The sequence below is a fragment of the Pogona vitticeps genome, chromosome 5 (genome assembly GCF_051106095.1).
Source record: "Pogona vitticeps strain Pit_001003342236 chromosome 5, PviZW2.1, whole genome shotgun sequence".
NCBI lineage: Eukaryota > Metazoa > Chordata > Lepidosauria > Squamata > Agamidae > Pogona > Pogona vitticeps.
This window is the reverse complement of record NC_135787.1, coordinates 148,743,217-148,759,209: the sequence shown is the minus strand read 5'-3', so window position 1 is coordinate 148,759,209 and position 15,993 is coordinate 148,743,217. Positions and strand designations below refer to the sequence as shown.

Sequence of the window (15,993 nt, the reverse complement as noted above, 5' to 3'; positions counted from 1 at the left end):
CCATGACAGCAGCTGGACTTCATAATCCATAGGGTCCCTTTCAGCTCTGCAATTCTGTTGTTCTTGTTTCGCCTGAGCCCAAGCTATATAAAGCTTAATGTGGGAAACGTCTGCTTAAAGGTTGTACAGTGGTGCCTCGACTTATGACTGTCCCTACTTATGACCAATTTTATTTATGAATAGCTCACAAAATTTTGCAACTTGTGACCGGAGCTTTAACTTATGACCAGAAAAAAAAAAAACGCACGGAACGTGGGGAAAGCCGGAAATTTGAAATGCTTTCAGTTAACCGTTGGTCAGTGAAAAGGCTGCTTGTTTGTATCTCATTCACCCCAGCGGTAAATCATGCTAAATAAATAAAAGAGTTCTCAGGGCGTTGCCTGTAGGCTCCGCTGGCTCAGACATCCGCTGTTGAATCCTTTGTTCTCTCTCTAAGGTAATTAGCCTTTCTTTTTTTCCATGATCACCCACATTTGACACCCAAACAGGGACATCACCTGAGGCAATCAAAGCAGCTCACCTACAGTATTCTGGCAAGGACTCCAAACGCATCCTCGCATCCTCTTTGGATCCCGGTGAGTATTACTAGTTCAAGATGGGAAACACTCTCAGAGTGCTTCAAATTCAACATAAAAATGACTTGATTTATTTGCTCCATAAAGAAGGCCACCATGATGTATCAGCTTCAGTAAAGGATTTAATGAAAGAAATAGGTACTTACTGTCCCTGGTATCTGGAAGGGGGCAGTTTTAAGCTTTCAGATTGGGATAAAATTGGAATAAATTTATTTATTTTATTTTATTGGATTTCTTCCCCCCCTCCCCATCTAGACCAAAGGTAAATTGCACAAATACCTTGTTGCTCCAGTTAAAGTCCTCCATACATGGCATCTTTGCTGGGACACGATTTCAAAGATCGTGAACCCTTTGTTAGCTCAGTCTTGAGCTAACCTTCCAACTGCCCCTCAGATATTGACACCCTCTAAGGCACCATGAAAATACTGTAGAAACAATCCTCCTTCTTACGCAGCTTCTGCCACTCTTCCAATGACCTCTTCTCCCCTTTCTCCTCCCCCCTTCTCCCCCTCCTCATTCAGCAACGCAGCAGATGTTATCTGACATTATGGCCCAAGGAAACCCGGAGGATGTTGCTGCTGCCCTCCCTCTTATCTCTGTTTGTCCTGTGGTTCATAACAATCAGGGATACCGTGTTCATGTAAGTCTTCCCCTTGCCATGTTTAAAGAGTTGGAAAAAAGTATAGTTGAAAATGGTCTCCATAGCAGTTTTACCCTTGGGTTGGTTGATGGGTTACAAGGAAATGGAAATCTCATTCCAGCTGACTGGAAAGTCTTGGTTAAAGCAATGCCCACTGCTGTACAATAAGTACTATTTATGCAGGAATGCAGAGACGCTGCTGCCATTCTGGCCAAGGATAATTTACAAAACAATATTGCTGTGTCTGCAGATATGCCAAATGGAGATGGATTCTTTGTCACCATGGCACAGCAGATTGCCATCCCTAAGAGGGGATTGGCACAAGTGGGTGACATTGCCAGAGCACCCTGGTTAAAAATCCCAGACAAAGATACCCCTTTAGGGTATTTTGCCAATTTGCATCAAGATCCTACAGAGCACTATATGTCTTTCATTAACAAACTGTAAAGAGTGACTGAACGGCAGGTGGAGAATACTGAGGCTGCTGATATTTTGACTGGCATTTGAAAATGCTATCATGGATTGTAAAACAGCCCTTCAGGTGGATGAATCTATCGTTCAATAGTTGTTGTTTCCATTAACACAGATGGGTCCTTCTACCAGCCCTCGTAGTGGGGGTTTTGGTTCTACTCAAGTTGCTGCCTTAACTACCATTGAGCACTCACAACCCCGATTCCCTCTTAAAACGTGATCGCTTGTCCTTAATGGCCTGATTGATATGGGAGCTGATGTTAGCATTATTGCAAAGAAAGACTGGCCAGAAAGCCATCCCACCCAGCCACTAAACAAATTTTGGGGAGTTGGAGGTTATGAGCAAGTCCATAGCAAGGCTATGAAACATGCCATACATCAGCCCATTGTTCTGGAAAGTCTAAGTGACTCTCCTAGACAAATTACAATCATTCCTTACATTCTGCCTATTCCCTTTTCCATCTGGGGTCGGGATCTCTTTAAAAAGGCCAATGCAAAATTGCAGACAAATTTATAATACAGGACTGTACGCAATCTGACACAGTCTTGCCATTAACGTGGCTCCCTGGACCACCTGTCTGGGTTGATCAATGGCCATTGTCTAAAGAAAAGCTCCACGCAGTGGAGGTCTTAGTTAGGGAGGAATTAGATCAAGGACATATAGAGTATTCCACCAGTCCATGGAATAGCCCCATTTTCACCTTCAAAAAGAAATCTGGGAAGTGGCGCCTGCTACTTGACCTTCGGGAAGTTAACAAGCGCATTCAGCCTATGGGCCCTTTACAATGCGGCTTATCTAATCCAAATTTGATACCCCAAAACTATGAGTTAATGACAGTAGATCTCAAGGACTGTTTCTTCACTATTCTTCACCACAAGACAGGGAAAAAATTGCCTTTACAGTCTCTGTGTACAACAATTCCCAACCTACTCAAAGATATCAGTGGAAAACCTTGACTCAGGGAATGTTAAATTCCCTGACTTTATGTCAACATTTTGTGGATCTAGCCCTACAGCAATTTCGCTTGGAGCATCCTGAATTGCTTGTATGTCATTACATGGATGACATTTTCGTGGCTGGGCAATCCCTCCCCACTATGATTCTCTAGCTAACTGCTCAGAGAAAAAAGGTCTTCACATAGCTCCAGAAAAGATACAAACCACACTTCCGTTTCTTTATCTAGGGCACAAACTGTTGCAAGCTACGTCTTCTCTGTTCTTACCAGAACTAAAAACTCCATCTCAATTTACATTAAGATGCAACAGTTGCAACAGTTCCTCGGGCACTTAAATTGGGCTCGTCCAGTTTTGTGCCTTCGTACTCATGAATTGCAACCTTTGTTTAATGCACTCGGGGGACATCAGTCTCTTGCTGACTCCATACCCATTGTTACATACAGCACTGATGTTACCTGTCTGTCATGGGTTTGGAGGGAAAGTTCCATCCTATGGGGAGTGGAAGGCGGGACATCAGGAGGAGGGGCTGTACTGTATAAATATGTGATGCCTGTGTGGGGAGAGGAGACAGACTGAGAGACTCTGGGTGAAGAAGCAGCAGCTGGGAAGAAGAAGCTGTTGTGGGAGTCTGTGTGTCAGACAGGGTACTTCTGTGTGTCAGAGTACCAACCTGATAGGTTCAGGTGTCTGTTGGTTAGCCAGAACTGATAGGTTCAGGGTCTGTGCTTTAAGTTAAGGGTTCTGGGTGAACCAAACTGTATGCTTGTATGAGTGAGAGTAAGCCACGTTACTTTATCCTATTCACCTGATTGTTTATTTTTCCCTGTGTGTATTTAAATAAACCTTATTCTTTGTATTGTTTAAAAATCCATCCCTGGTCTGTGTGACTTCTTAAAGGGAATGGTTGGTGGCAGCTTAGTGTAACTGTGTGGCAGATCCCAGTAGGTCTGGGTTTGTCACATTGATTGGTGTCCAGCGTGTGGGATACGACTGGTCCAGTTGTCCAGCAGTCCAGCAAAGCCTTGCCAAGTGTGCCCAGAGCAAGGGGGGTCTAGTCAGGGACAGTCTGAGGCGCGTAGGTAATCTTCTAGGTGTACCTCACGGGGAGGTGCGCTAGTAGAAGAACGTGCCAACTGGGGAGACTTAGATTAAGGTGCTCTGAGGCAGCCTAGTTTTGGCGGGAAAAAGCTGAGGCAAAACTGCGTAGTAACAGTGAGCTAGCTTGCCAGCTGAGAGGCCCAGCAGAGGGGGGTAGGCTCTGACTCGATACTGTTGCAAGTTTGGGGCTGAAGAACAGCAGCAATCTCTAGGGAGAGCTGGTTCTGAGGCAAGAAGGAAAAAAGTGGTCGTTTTATTTTGAGGCTTGACTTTTGAAAGCAGCCTGTTCTGAGGGGGGGTTATGCCCTTGACTCGAAGCCAAGTAGCAGAAATGAGTGAAGTGAAAGACCCCCAGATTGACCAAGGTTCTGAGGATGAATTTGGCTCAGTGCAGGGTGACAGCACAGGAGAGCAGAACCCAGAACTTAGAAAATTGCTCATAGCCCAACAGCATGAACTGAGGGTGAGGGAAATGGAGGAAAGGGAAAGGGAAAGGCAAAGACAATTTGAATTGGAATTGCAGAGAGAGAAGATGGCGTTTGAATTAAGAAGACTGGAACTGATGAATCAGAACAATAATAACAATAGGGATTCTGAGGGAGGCCAATTGTCTAAAGCTGACCTGAAGAAATTCCCTGTGTACCACAAGGGAGATTGTCCTGAGGTGTTCTTTTCCTTAGTGGAAAGAGCGTTTGTGGACTTCTCAGTGAGGGAAACTGAGAAGATGACCATCATGCGATCTTTAATCAGTGGTAGCCTGGCTGAGGTCTATGCCGAGATGCCTGAGGAACTGATGAAAGATTTTGCAGAGTTTAAAAAACTGGTGTTTGCAAGACATGGGATAAATGCAGAGCAGCTGAGACAAAGATTCAGGTCCCTCACCAAGAAGCCAGAACAGACTTTTACCCAAGTGGGGGCCCAATTGGTGAGGCTGCTTGAGAAATGGCTATCGCAGGAGGGAACAGAGACCTATGAGCAGCTTAAAGACTTGATAGCACTGGAACAGTTCTATTCAGTCCTGCATGGGGAATTGAAATTCCAGGTGAGGGAAAGGAAACCGAAATCTGTGGCAGCAGCCGCAGAGATCGCAGATTTTATTTCCCAAATAAGAAAGCCCTTGGGTGAGGGGAAATCTGTAGGTAAACCCAAAGAAACCTACAGCAAGTACTCTCAGGGACCAGGGAAAAGCCAGCAAGGGGGAGGGGCCCATGGTGAAGGGAAGCCCTCAGACATGAAACAAAGACCTCAGATTTTGGAGGGAAAACCAAAACAAGATGAGAGAGAATCAAAATACACCAGAAAATGCTATTTCTGTCAGGGAAAGGGTCATCTAATCTCAGAGTGTGAGAAATTAAAGCAGCTAAAAGGAATGGTGCCTCAGAATTCTAGTGGGACCAAGCCAAAAGCTGTGTTCTGTGTCCAGAAAGAGCAAGGCTCAGTGTCACTGAGGGAGCCTGTTGCCATGGCTACTCAGTCTGGAACAGCTACCTCTGCTGATCAGGCTGAGGAAAATGGTCCTCTTGTGGAGGTAAAGCGCTGCTTGCTGGTAAAAACAGATTCTCAGTTGTTTGAGACAGCAGGGGTGGACGTAGGAATACTTGACCGTCAGTATAGGGGGCTGCGGGACACTTGTTCCCAGGTAACCCTGTGCCATCCAGATATTATCCCTAGGGAGTTTATAATCCCAAATGAGAGCATGAAGGTAGCAGGGATTGAGGGGCAGGTAATCTCTCTGCCAGTAGCAGAGGTGCCTGTCAACTTTCAAGGCTGGAGGGGAGTTTGGAGGCTAGCGATTTCATCGACTCTGCCAGCAGCCGTGCTCGTGGGAAATGACCTGGCTGAACATGTGAAACGGGTGCTAGTGATTACACGCTCACAAGCCACCACAGGGACAGTTCAGGGGGGTAATGATGAGCCAGAGACGGAAGCAGAGGGGAGTTCAGAAGCTGTGGTGGAAACTTTAACCACAGACAGCAGATTTGGACAGGAGCAAAAGGCAGACGCCACTCTCCAAAAGTGTTTTGAACAGGTGACTGACGCCCAGCTAACACCTGAAACCCCAGTGAGATTTCTGGAGAAAAAGGGGATTTTATATAGAGAAACCCTGAGGAATATCTCAAAAGGGGGAGATGGGATCAGAAGTCAGCTGGTGGTACCTGAAAAGTATCGCCCCATGATCTTACAAAGGGGTCACTCTGACATGTTTGCTGCACACTTAGGGGTGAAAGGGCCCCTTGATTTGATCAAGCAAGATTGGGAGCAGATCACCCAGGATGACCCACAAGACGTTGTGACATACATAGACACCTTGATGAATGACCTAAGGAGAGATCTAGAGCTGGCAGCAGAAAACCTGCAAGCTCAGAAGGTCAGACAGAAAATATGGTATGACCACAAAGCTAGAGAGAGACACTTTGACCCAGGGGAGGAAGTGCTTTGGCTTAGGCCCTGCAGAGAGAATAAACTGCAGCTCAAATGGGCAGGACCATATAGGGTCATTTCCAAAATGTCAGACCTGAACTACCTAATAGAGCAGGAGGAGAACCAAGCAAGGAGGGTGGTTCATGTGAATGCCCTAAAACCCTACTACAGAGGGGAACAGAGGGTTTTATTCGCGATAAAAGCAGCTGAGAGTGAGGAAGCTGAATTACCCTTCTGGGAGGGTAGAGGGGAAGTAAAATACAACCCAGAGGAGGTAAAGATCAGTCCTGCACTCACCCAAGACCAGCAGCAAGAACTAAAAATGCTGCTTAGTAAATATCAACAGGTGTTTTCCAACAAGCCGGGGATAGTGAAGGGAGTGATGCATCGGATCCACACAGGGGATGCACCCCCGCAGGCAGTATCCCCATACCGAGTAACGGGACCCTATAGGGACAAGGTGCGGAAGGAGCTGGACGAAATGCTGAGGGAGAACATAATCGTCCCCTCTTCTAGTCCTTGGTCCTCTCCGATAGTCCTTGTGGACAAGCCTGATGGGAGCATTAGGTTTTGTGTTGATTACAGGAAATTAAACCGTGTAACCACTCCTGATGCCTACCCAATGCCCAGGCTAGACAACCTGATTGAAACCATAGGGGGTTGTCGGTTCATCTCATCATTGGACCTGGTAAAGGGATATTGGCAATTAAGAATTGATCCCAGGGATCAAGAAAAGACTGCCTTTTGCAGCCCTTTTGGTCTCTATGAGTTTCGAGTCCTGAGCTTTGGTCTCAGAAATGCACCAGCCACATTCCAAAGGCTGATGGACCAGACCTTGGCAGGGCTCAGTGACTTTACAGTGGCCTACATTGACGACATAGGGATCTTCAGTAATACCTGGGAAGATCACCTGATACACCTGGAGTTAGTGCTGCAGAGGTTAAGTGCAGCAGGGCTAACAGTAAAGGCCAGCAAGTGTCAGCTGGGTAGCCCAGAAATAAAATACTTGGGTCACATGGTAGGGGGAGGAGTGATAAAACCCCTGGAGGCCAAAATAGAAGCAGTTCGTGATTGGCCTAGACCCAACACCAAGAAAAAGGTCAAATCATTTCTTGGGTTGGTGGGCTACTACAGAAAGTTCATCCCGAGGTTTAGCGAGATGGCGGCTCCGCTGACCGATCTGACGAGGAAGAAGGCTGATGACAGCATCCCGTGGACCAGCGACTGTGAGGCGGCGTTCCAGAGGTTGAAGGAGGCGTTAATCAACTATCCAGTCCTGCGGGCTCCAGACTTCGACCGGGAGTTCATCATCTACACCGATGCGTCTAACAGCGGGGTAGGAGCAGTTCTGTGCCAGGAGGATGAGAATGGTGACCAGCATCCAGTGTCCTACCTGAGTAGGAAACTTCAAAAAGGTGAGAGACATTTGGCAACCGTGGAGAAGGAGTGTTTGGCCATAGTCTACGCGATCCAGAAGGCCAAGCCTTACATCTGGGGAAGACATTTTGTTCTGTGTACTGACCATTCACCATTGCAATGGTTAAAGACAATGAAAACCCACAATAGCAAACTTATGAGGTGGGCTTTAAACCTACAGGACTATGACTTTGAAGTGAAGGTGGTCAGAGGGTCAGTGAACTGTGTTGCTGACGCCTTATCAAGAAGACCTGAAGAATGAAGACGGCGAAAGAACATGGACTATGTGTATATAATGATGACAAAAAGTTAAATGTACCTGTGTTTTTTTTGAATTTGGTTTGTATGAATAAAGGTAAATGGATGTAATGTATATGGTAAATGTTTAAATGCATAATTGCTATGTTTAACTTAGAATGTAAGTATAAGTAAGTATAATATGGTATGTATAACTGTTGTTGTGTATTTTATACAGGTTGTTTTTTGGTGAAGAGCACCTTAGCTTTCCCCCTACAAAACAACTTATAAAGAGGGGAGGTGTTACATACAGCACTGATGTTACCTGTCTGTCATGGGTTTGGAGGGAAAGTTCCATCCTATGGGGAGTGGAAGGCGGGACATCAGGAGGAGGGGCTGTACTGTATAAATATGTGATGCCTGTGTGGGGAGAGGAGACAGACTGAGAGACTCTGGGTGAAGAAGCAGCAGCTGGGAAGAAGAAGCTGTTGTGGGAGTCTGTGTGTCAGACAGGGTACTTCTGTGTGTCAGAGTACCAACCTGATAGGTTCAGGTGTCTGTTGGTTAGCCAGAACTGATAGGTTCAGGGTCTGTGCTTTAAGTTAAGGGTTCTGGGTGAACCAAACTGTATGCTTGTATGAGTGAGAGTAAGCCACGTTACTTTATCCTATTCACCTGATTGTTTATTTTTCCCTGTGTGTATTTAAATAAACCTTATTCTTTGTATTGTTTAAAAATCCATCCCTGGTCTGTGTGACTTCTTAAAGGGAATGGTTGGTGGCAGCTTAGTGTAACTGTGTGGCAGATCCCAGTAGGTCTGGGTTTGTCACACCCATCACCGAGGAAAGGAAAGGAAAACAACTTCTGAGTGCTTTATACCCAGGAAACCCTGGCAGTGGTCACCAGGTTAGAATCCATTTGACACAATTTCTGCATGTAAGTATCAAATCATCATCTAGTGTTACATCTGAAACAAACCACTCCCTGTACAAATCTCCAAACCACTTCATAAAAGAGATCAATGGCAACATTCCTGTCTGGGGTAGTTTCATTAACGTTGTAGGTTCTACTGTATATCATGTGAAATAATGTTCACTTGCATCTGATTATTTGGATCAGCTCTTAACTGAATGTGAAGCAGGTTACAAGGTTTATTTTTTAAACATGGGAGGTCTTGTATCGTAACATATCAAAACTTCAAACATATTTAATTAATGAAGCAAAGCACTTCATGCCTATTATTCAAATGAAACATCTTGTTTCCTTCCAGAATTCCAAGCAACATATTTTAAGTGGATGCCTGCGGCCATAAGAGAAGCAACTGTGATGCTTGTTTTACATTAGGATTTTGCAAGAATCTTTCAGTGTGTATATTGTTTAACAAATGCTCAGTTTTGTGTGTAGTGCACCTCAGGTTTATAGTAAGCAAAAAAAATCAAGCATATAATTAAATGATTGGTTCTGTTCTGCAAGATTAACATACAAATGGCACATGGATACACATCCACTAGCCTCCCAGGAAGTACTAAGAAGCTAAAATCTAATTAAAACTACAGTTAAAATTCAGCAAAGCATCTGTTTTTCTATGGTTAAGAGCATTATTTATTATCTAGTTTTTAACCTGTCTGTCTTATTTCTGGAAGGTTCAAGGAGACAAATAGCACAGAAAAATCCAAAATTGCAATTAAAAACAGAGATGCTGTGATTACCTATTTCTAAAGTTATCAAACAGGAATAATTCCCAGAAAAATTAAAAGTCATAATGAACTGCTGCTAGCAGATTTTCAGGATGATGCATGCCACATTTTTAATATAATTAATATACAATTTATATTGTCCTGATGAAAATATTGCAAATGTATGATTTTGTCCTGTAACTTGCTATACTCTTGTGTGCCCATGGAACCCTTTGGCTGAAATCCTGTTGTTTAGTGTAATAAGTTGCATTAGAGTAGACTGATTGAATCAGTTGGGATTTGGTGAATCAACTCCTTCAACTTCCATTCAGCTAAGCTGAAAAGTGGCTCACTGAATGCAATCTCTGGAGCCACTGGACGTTTCCGCAGGACCCACGTCCGTGGCAGATTGGTGAGTGACTAGCAGGAAGTCACCTCCAGAAGCAAAAGCTCCACGTGGGCATGGTTGATTTACATCCCAAAGTGGTGTCTTAGATTGTGACTCCATCAGAGACTGCTTTCCACCTTCGACTTCTCCCCCTCCCATACAAAATTATAACATAAAATATTACAAAAGCCAGACATTTTAAAGATTTTTAGCTTTGCCTGCCGGACGGAGGACATTGGGCTAAAAAGTAGATGTTCTCCTTTTGCCGGATGCCTGACAACCCTACATACAGGGTAAGACTGTTATTTGTTGGAATCACAGTTCAGCAGGATGGAGATAACCCTCCATCCACACACTTAATACTAATTTGAAAAATATTTGCACAAAGATGCTGTTTGCTCCAGTCACTTGATTGATAATGTGTCAAATTTAATAAACGGGTCCACTGATTAATCACAGTTGACCAATCTTGAGCCTTTCCCAGAAGTAACCACCTTCACCATCTTCTCTGTGGGAACCCATGTGTTAACCATCCACTATCAAGGGCTGTATCACAGGACAATAAGCTCTATTAAATTCATACAGGAAGAGAACAAAATAGAAGCAGCAGTGAAAACCAAGAAGTGCAGAGAAGAGTTGTTTGCACACATGCATGAACAGTGCCATTTTGGCTGCAACAGCCTTCATACCTGAATATGGCTAGAAATTAAATGGACAGATGGGGAGGTAAAACTAGCTCATCAAAGCACAGAATAAAAGTAGCTCATCAAAGATATGTTTGGCACAAACTAATGTGCATAATATTCATTCCAAATTTCCACCACTATATGTAGAGACAACCCTGCCTATCACTTGGTGCTGATGATTTTCCTAACTCTATCTGTACTCCCCCATGACACACACATACATAGTTGCTCCATAGGAGCGGGCAATGTGGTTACACCATAATCCTGCTATGTGTAACCTTTAGGATTTCTAGTTATGCAGGTGAAAGAATGGTTCCAAATCCCCAATTATTCAAGAAACAAAACCTTGACTGAACCTGTTCATCAAAATAAAAACAATGGCAACTATTGATGGTTGTCCCCAGCTTCATTTTATTTTTGTATAATATTTTGAAGGCAGTACCAAATCCATTGGAACATGTATGAATCGTTTTATGCCTTTCCATGTGCTTTGGACTTCTTTGCAACTCTGCTAGAGAACTGATTTGTGCTGGCCTCTTGGGTGGCCACTCAAAGCATTCCATCTCATGTTCAGTCAACAAAAAGTGACCTGGCTTGGTAATAGATTCATAAAGTTAAAATGACACGTTTCATATGATATGATACACAGCAGGATTCATTTCAAAACAGTGGAGGTTTCTTTCACTAATGAACAAAGCAGACACATGCCTCAGACCTAGCCTTCTACTATATCAGCCCTAAGCACAGCAAAACAACTGAGTGTGTATTTTATAACAAGGTGATAAAATTTGATATGAAAAGTGGTAATGGCAATCTTGAACATCCAAAATGTCTTTTGCAGGTTTATGAACAGGATAAATTTTTCCATGAGATTATGTTACACAATCGCTTGCCATAAAAACAGCCATGCAGTAATCACACAACTATTTCCCTCAATATTCAGAATTCAGCACCATTGTCTATTTCTGTATCTGTATGCCTATTAAAGTTGTAAGACTTAGTAGTACAAATCATGTTTGCCCCCAAACAGCAAATCTTTGCTCATTACAAGCCCTTGGTTATTTGAAAAGTAATGTGTCAAAATACTGTTAGAATGCCCCCCCCCAAAAAATCACCTGCTCAGTAAAACCTTTGACTTGGTTTCTTTAAATAGCATACTCACAAACACACCCACCCCATGTAATTTGTTTAAATTCCATATGTGCCTGATCTTAATGCAAAGCAATGAGCAAACTCCTACTCTCCATGTGTTTTAGAAACAGAACCCTGCAAAGCCACCCATACCAATAAAGTGGGGGAAAAGAAGTTACTTACCTGTAATTCTGGTTCTTCGAGTTGTCATCTGTGAATTCACACTAATGGGTTAATCTGCACCTGAGCAGAGCAGCCTCGGAAGTTTCTAAAGTTCTAGCACCTGATTTTGGGACCTCCCACCTAGGCTATATCCCCACCTCTGGCACCAGGCGTTTCAGTTCCGTAAAACTGTCCACCACTGTATAGTATGTCAAATGGCCCACGTGACATACAGCGGGGGGGAGGGCGGGGAGTGTGAATTCACAGATGACCACTCGAAGAACCAGAGTTACAGGTAAGTAACTTCTTTTTCTTCTTTGTGGTCTCTGTGAATGCACACTAATGGGTGATTTGCTAGCTGACTTACCAGGCAGTGGGTGTGACGTCAGAACATAAATGCCAATGATAGGCACCCATTGCCGCTAGGTAATTAGCCACCCTAAGATCTCCTTCCTAAGGTGTCCATCTTCCGGCCCTCTCTATCAGTAGAAGCAGGTGTTGATTTGCTGCGGCTACGCAATTGTGTAGCATCCATCACCAAAGAGTTGGGCAGTGGATGCTTCGAAAGAAATTCCATCCCCGAGCCATGAGTCTTGTAGAGGTTCTCCACCCTGCGAGGAATGTGTTGGGAGGTGGAGGGCTTGTCCCAAGACTCTTTCACTAAACTCAGCAAAGATGGAATGAAGGCCAAGCGTAGGGGAGACAACTGATCCTTCGTGATGTCCTCAAAGACCTTATCTAGTTGTTGAAGCTGCGGCTGGACCACAGGAAGGTCGAGGACATCCGTGATACGCTTAGCTAATGAAGTGTAATCCTCCAAGGGGGAGGATGGTGGCTCCCAAAACCCACCGACACTGGAGTGGGAAGGTCACCAGGTAAATCTTCCCTAATCTCACCCTCATCAACACTTGATCCGGACTCGATATCAACATCCCAATCCAAGGAGCGAGCAGGTGGTCCAGCTCCAACTCAGGGTGAGTTAGTTCCTGCAGGAAATCATCTTCTTGAGCCCAAGACGAAGGAACAGGTGAGGGAGGTGCATGCGGTACCTGTTCGACTCGATGCCGAGAGTCTGGCATCAAGCCCAACAAAAGTCCTGTAGGTGCCGGGACCGATGGCTGTTCCCTCAACTGTTCCCTGATCCTCCCAAGACAACTCCAGGCACTGGGGAGGCTCTGATGATGCTGGTCAGGGTCAAGCCCGATTGGGCTCAGGCTTGATGTGATGGGTCTTCCTCTTTTTCTTCTGTGGTGGAGCGGGAACGGGCTCTGGAGGAGGGGAGGGAGGAGCTGGAGTCTCTCAACGAAGGACCGACAAGTCACGAGGCAAACCTGAAGAGAGGCAGGGGGAGGTACACAAAACCGTCCCCAAGGGTGGAATTTCATCATCTTCCAAAAGTTCAGCCCCAGCCTCTTGTTGCCTGGCAAGGGGGATCAGTCCCAATGGGGAAGTTGGAGCTTGTAAAGCCGAAGCAGAAGAGGCCTTCTTCTTCTTCTTACTTGGTGTCGAGCCCAAGGGAGGCTTCAACGCCAACGCAGAAGCCGTCGACCTCGAGCCCGAGGATGTTGACTTCCCGGGCCTTTTTACAACCAGTGGAGAACAGCCCAGGATGGCAGGGCTCACGGAAGACCCATCAGACCTGGGAGGGCAAAGCAATGTTTGCCACAAATGCACCCGCAGCCTCTCAAGCCTGTGCTTTAAAGCGGGCTTGGTGAACACTTTACAAAAAGCACATGAGGCTGGCTGGTGCTACTTCCCAAGGCAAAAGAGGCACTTTGAGTGTCCATCCTAAAGGGAGTATTTTGCGTTGCAGGCCAAGCAACGTTTGAAAGGCCCCAATGAGGCCATAAACGCCTCCAAACAAATACAGTTTTATGTTTTCTAAGCCAACTCACGAGTCCAGAGGAACAGTCGGGCAAGCCAAAGGTTCAAGACAAGAAGGTCCGAGACAAAATAGAAGGAAAAACACAGTAGCTCTAAAATATGATGCTGCTACAGTGGAAGCAGGAAACGGAACTGAGGCACCTGGTGCCAGAGGCGGGAATATAGCCTAGGTGGGAGGTTCCAGCTCCAAGTGCTAGAGCTTTAAAAACTCCTGAGACTGCTCTGCTCAGGCGCAGATTAACCCATTAGTGTGCCTTCACAGACACCACGAAGGACAACTCATTTCTCTCATCTAAATCATCTACCAGGGAGAAAAAATTGGGAACCATTTAAGGATTATATCCCTTAATTCTCCTCTCCAAAAAAAAATTCATAATGACTCACGAAACATTTCAAAAACTCTTAAAAATAAGAATTAATCTTTAAAATACATGTATACCAAGCTAAAAGCAATCCAAATACTAAGAGTTAAAGCTAGCTCCCAATAAGTAAATTCAAATAATCAAATGCCTTGTTCAAAGAAATACATATTTAGTTGCTGGCAGAACACAGATAAAGAGGAAGATGATTAATCTTTTTAGGGTAGGGACTACCATGTATGAGATGCTGCCAGTACAATGGGGAAAATCCTATAATACTTTGTTAGCAACTGTGTCTCAGAAGAAAACTGAATACAAGGAGAAGGAGGGCCAATCACTGCGCCAGGAGGCTCTTACCAAAAGACAAACAAACCCTGCAAGACCCATCACAGCATAGAAACATAATCTCACCACCCAGCCTAAAACCACACTGCAAAATCCACCCAGAACAGTTTTTAAAAAGTAGAAAGCAGCACCTTACCAGGCAGTCAGAAGCTTCCTCCAATCACACACCCTCTAACTGCTGGGGTGAAAGAGCTACAAAGAAGCAGCCTCTTTGCCACCAACGGTTAGCAATTAGAATTCACCGTCTTTCCCCCCCGCCTTTTTCTGGTTGTAACTCGAAGCTCGAGCTGCAAGTAGAAGCAAAATTTTGCAGCTGGAGCTGGTTGTAACTTGAAATGGTCATATGTCAGGACATTCGTAAGTTGAGGCACCACTGTATAAGTAAGGCACTTGAAACAATGACTAGATCTGACCATGCCAGGAACACACACCATCCAATACAGGGCAAAAGTATTCCAAGCTGCAGCTGTAGTATTCCAAGCAAAAAGCCTAATACTCTAGTACTACACACTGTTACACTTTTCCTCCCAGAACCACAAAACAGAATGTAAGATTTCAATCATCACAATCATTCCTGTTCGCATGCCCTCTCTGGTGACCCATTTCAAGTTATTGATATGGTTCATGCTACTTTCCCATCATTCTGTCTCAGACAATTTGAAGTCTCAGTGAGAGGGCAAAACTGAGACCTATTTAGGAGGGAGAAAGAACATTTGTCATTTATTTCATTTTAAAACAGCTTCTCTATATTTACTTTAAAATATCAGAGTAGGAGTGAAATCAGCCATGCAAAAAACCCTTATCAACACATACATGTATTAATAATAACCTCAAATACCCAAGTGCTACTCCCTACGTAGCCAAAACCATTTCCCTAAGGCTTGGAGGAGCACCTCACTGGTACGTACAAACATTCTCAACTATCTTCCATCAGCTAACCAGTAACACTAACCAACAATCTTCAAGTCTAGAATAGTCAGAATGACAGCAGCCTTAGCAATATTGTTAAATAATAAACTGTTTTCAGAAAGCACGTTTCATGGTTAAAAACATGTAGCTCAAGTATATGGAGCAATAATGAAAAATGAATCTTCAATAATGAATAATCAAAAGGCATCACAAGTGATTGCAAGTATAAAATACAGAATTGACAAAGGTTCTGCATAAAAGTTTACAGGGAATCTATTGGAGCATGGCACTACTGAGCAAATTATTTATATTCACTTATTTATTCTGAGAATACACCACTTTTCATGTCACCTCAGGCAGTTCACACAGACACAATGCTGAAATATGATACAACAGTAATTACAAATGAAGAAAACCACTTTAAAAACATACAAAATAAAATATATTTTGCATTTCCCACCATCATGTTCTGATTCAAAGTTGGCACACCATTTACTAGGAGCTTTTGAAAATTCAATCCACCATACTATTATCATGATGATATTTTTGATCGTGTGGTTTTGCTGTCTCACTTCCAAACTGCATGTATGTTCTTTGCATGAGCTATACTCTCTCATCTTGCTTTGCTTTGAAAAATA

The 15,993-nt window shown here is 44.0% G+C and overlaps 2 protein-coding genes across 11 annotated transcripts in view; one reads left to right on the top strand and one right to left on the bottom strand.

Moving 5' to 3' along the window:
• NAV3 (neuron navigator 3) overlaps positions 1–15,993 on the bottom strand; it is a 630,491-nt gene that overhangs the window by 257,558 nt on the left and 356,940 nt on the right. The gene's annotated exons all lie outside the window — the stretch shown is intronic.
• LOC144583210 (uncharacterized) lies at positions 3,073–8,556 on the top strand. The gene is made up of 3 exons (XM_078376643.1): positions 3,073–3,326; positions 3,361–8,368; positions 8,403–8,556. Exon 2 carries the CDS (start codon positions 4,043–4,045, stop codon positions 7,838–7,840), a length of 3,798 nt encoding a protein of 1,265 aa, XP_078232769.1. The 5' UTR covers positions 3,073–3,326; positions 3,361–4,042; the 3' UTR covers positions 7,841–8,368; positions 8,403–8,556.

Coding starts and splice junctions, on each gene's coding strand:
- LOC144583210 (XM_078376643.1), top strand. CDS start 4,043: ATGCCCTTGACTCGAAGCCAAGTAGCAGAAATGAGTGAAGTGAAAGAC.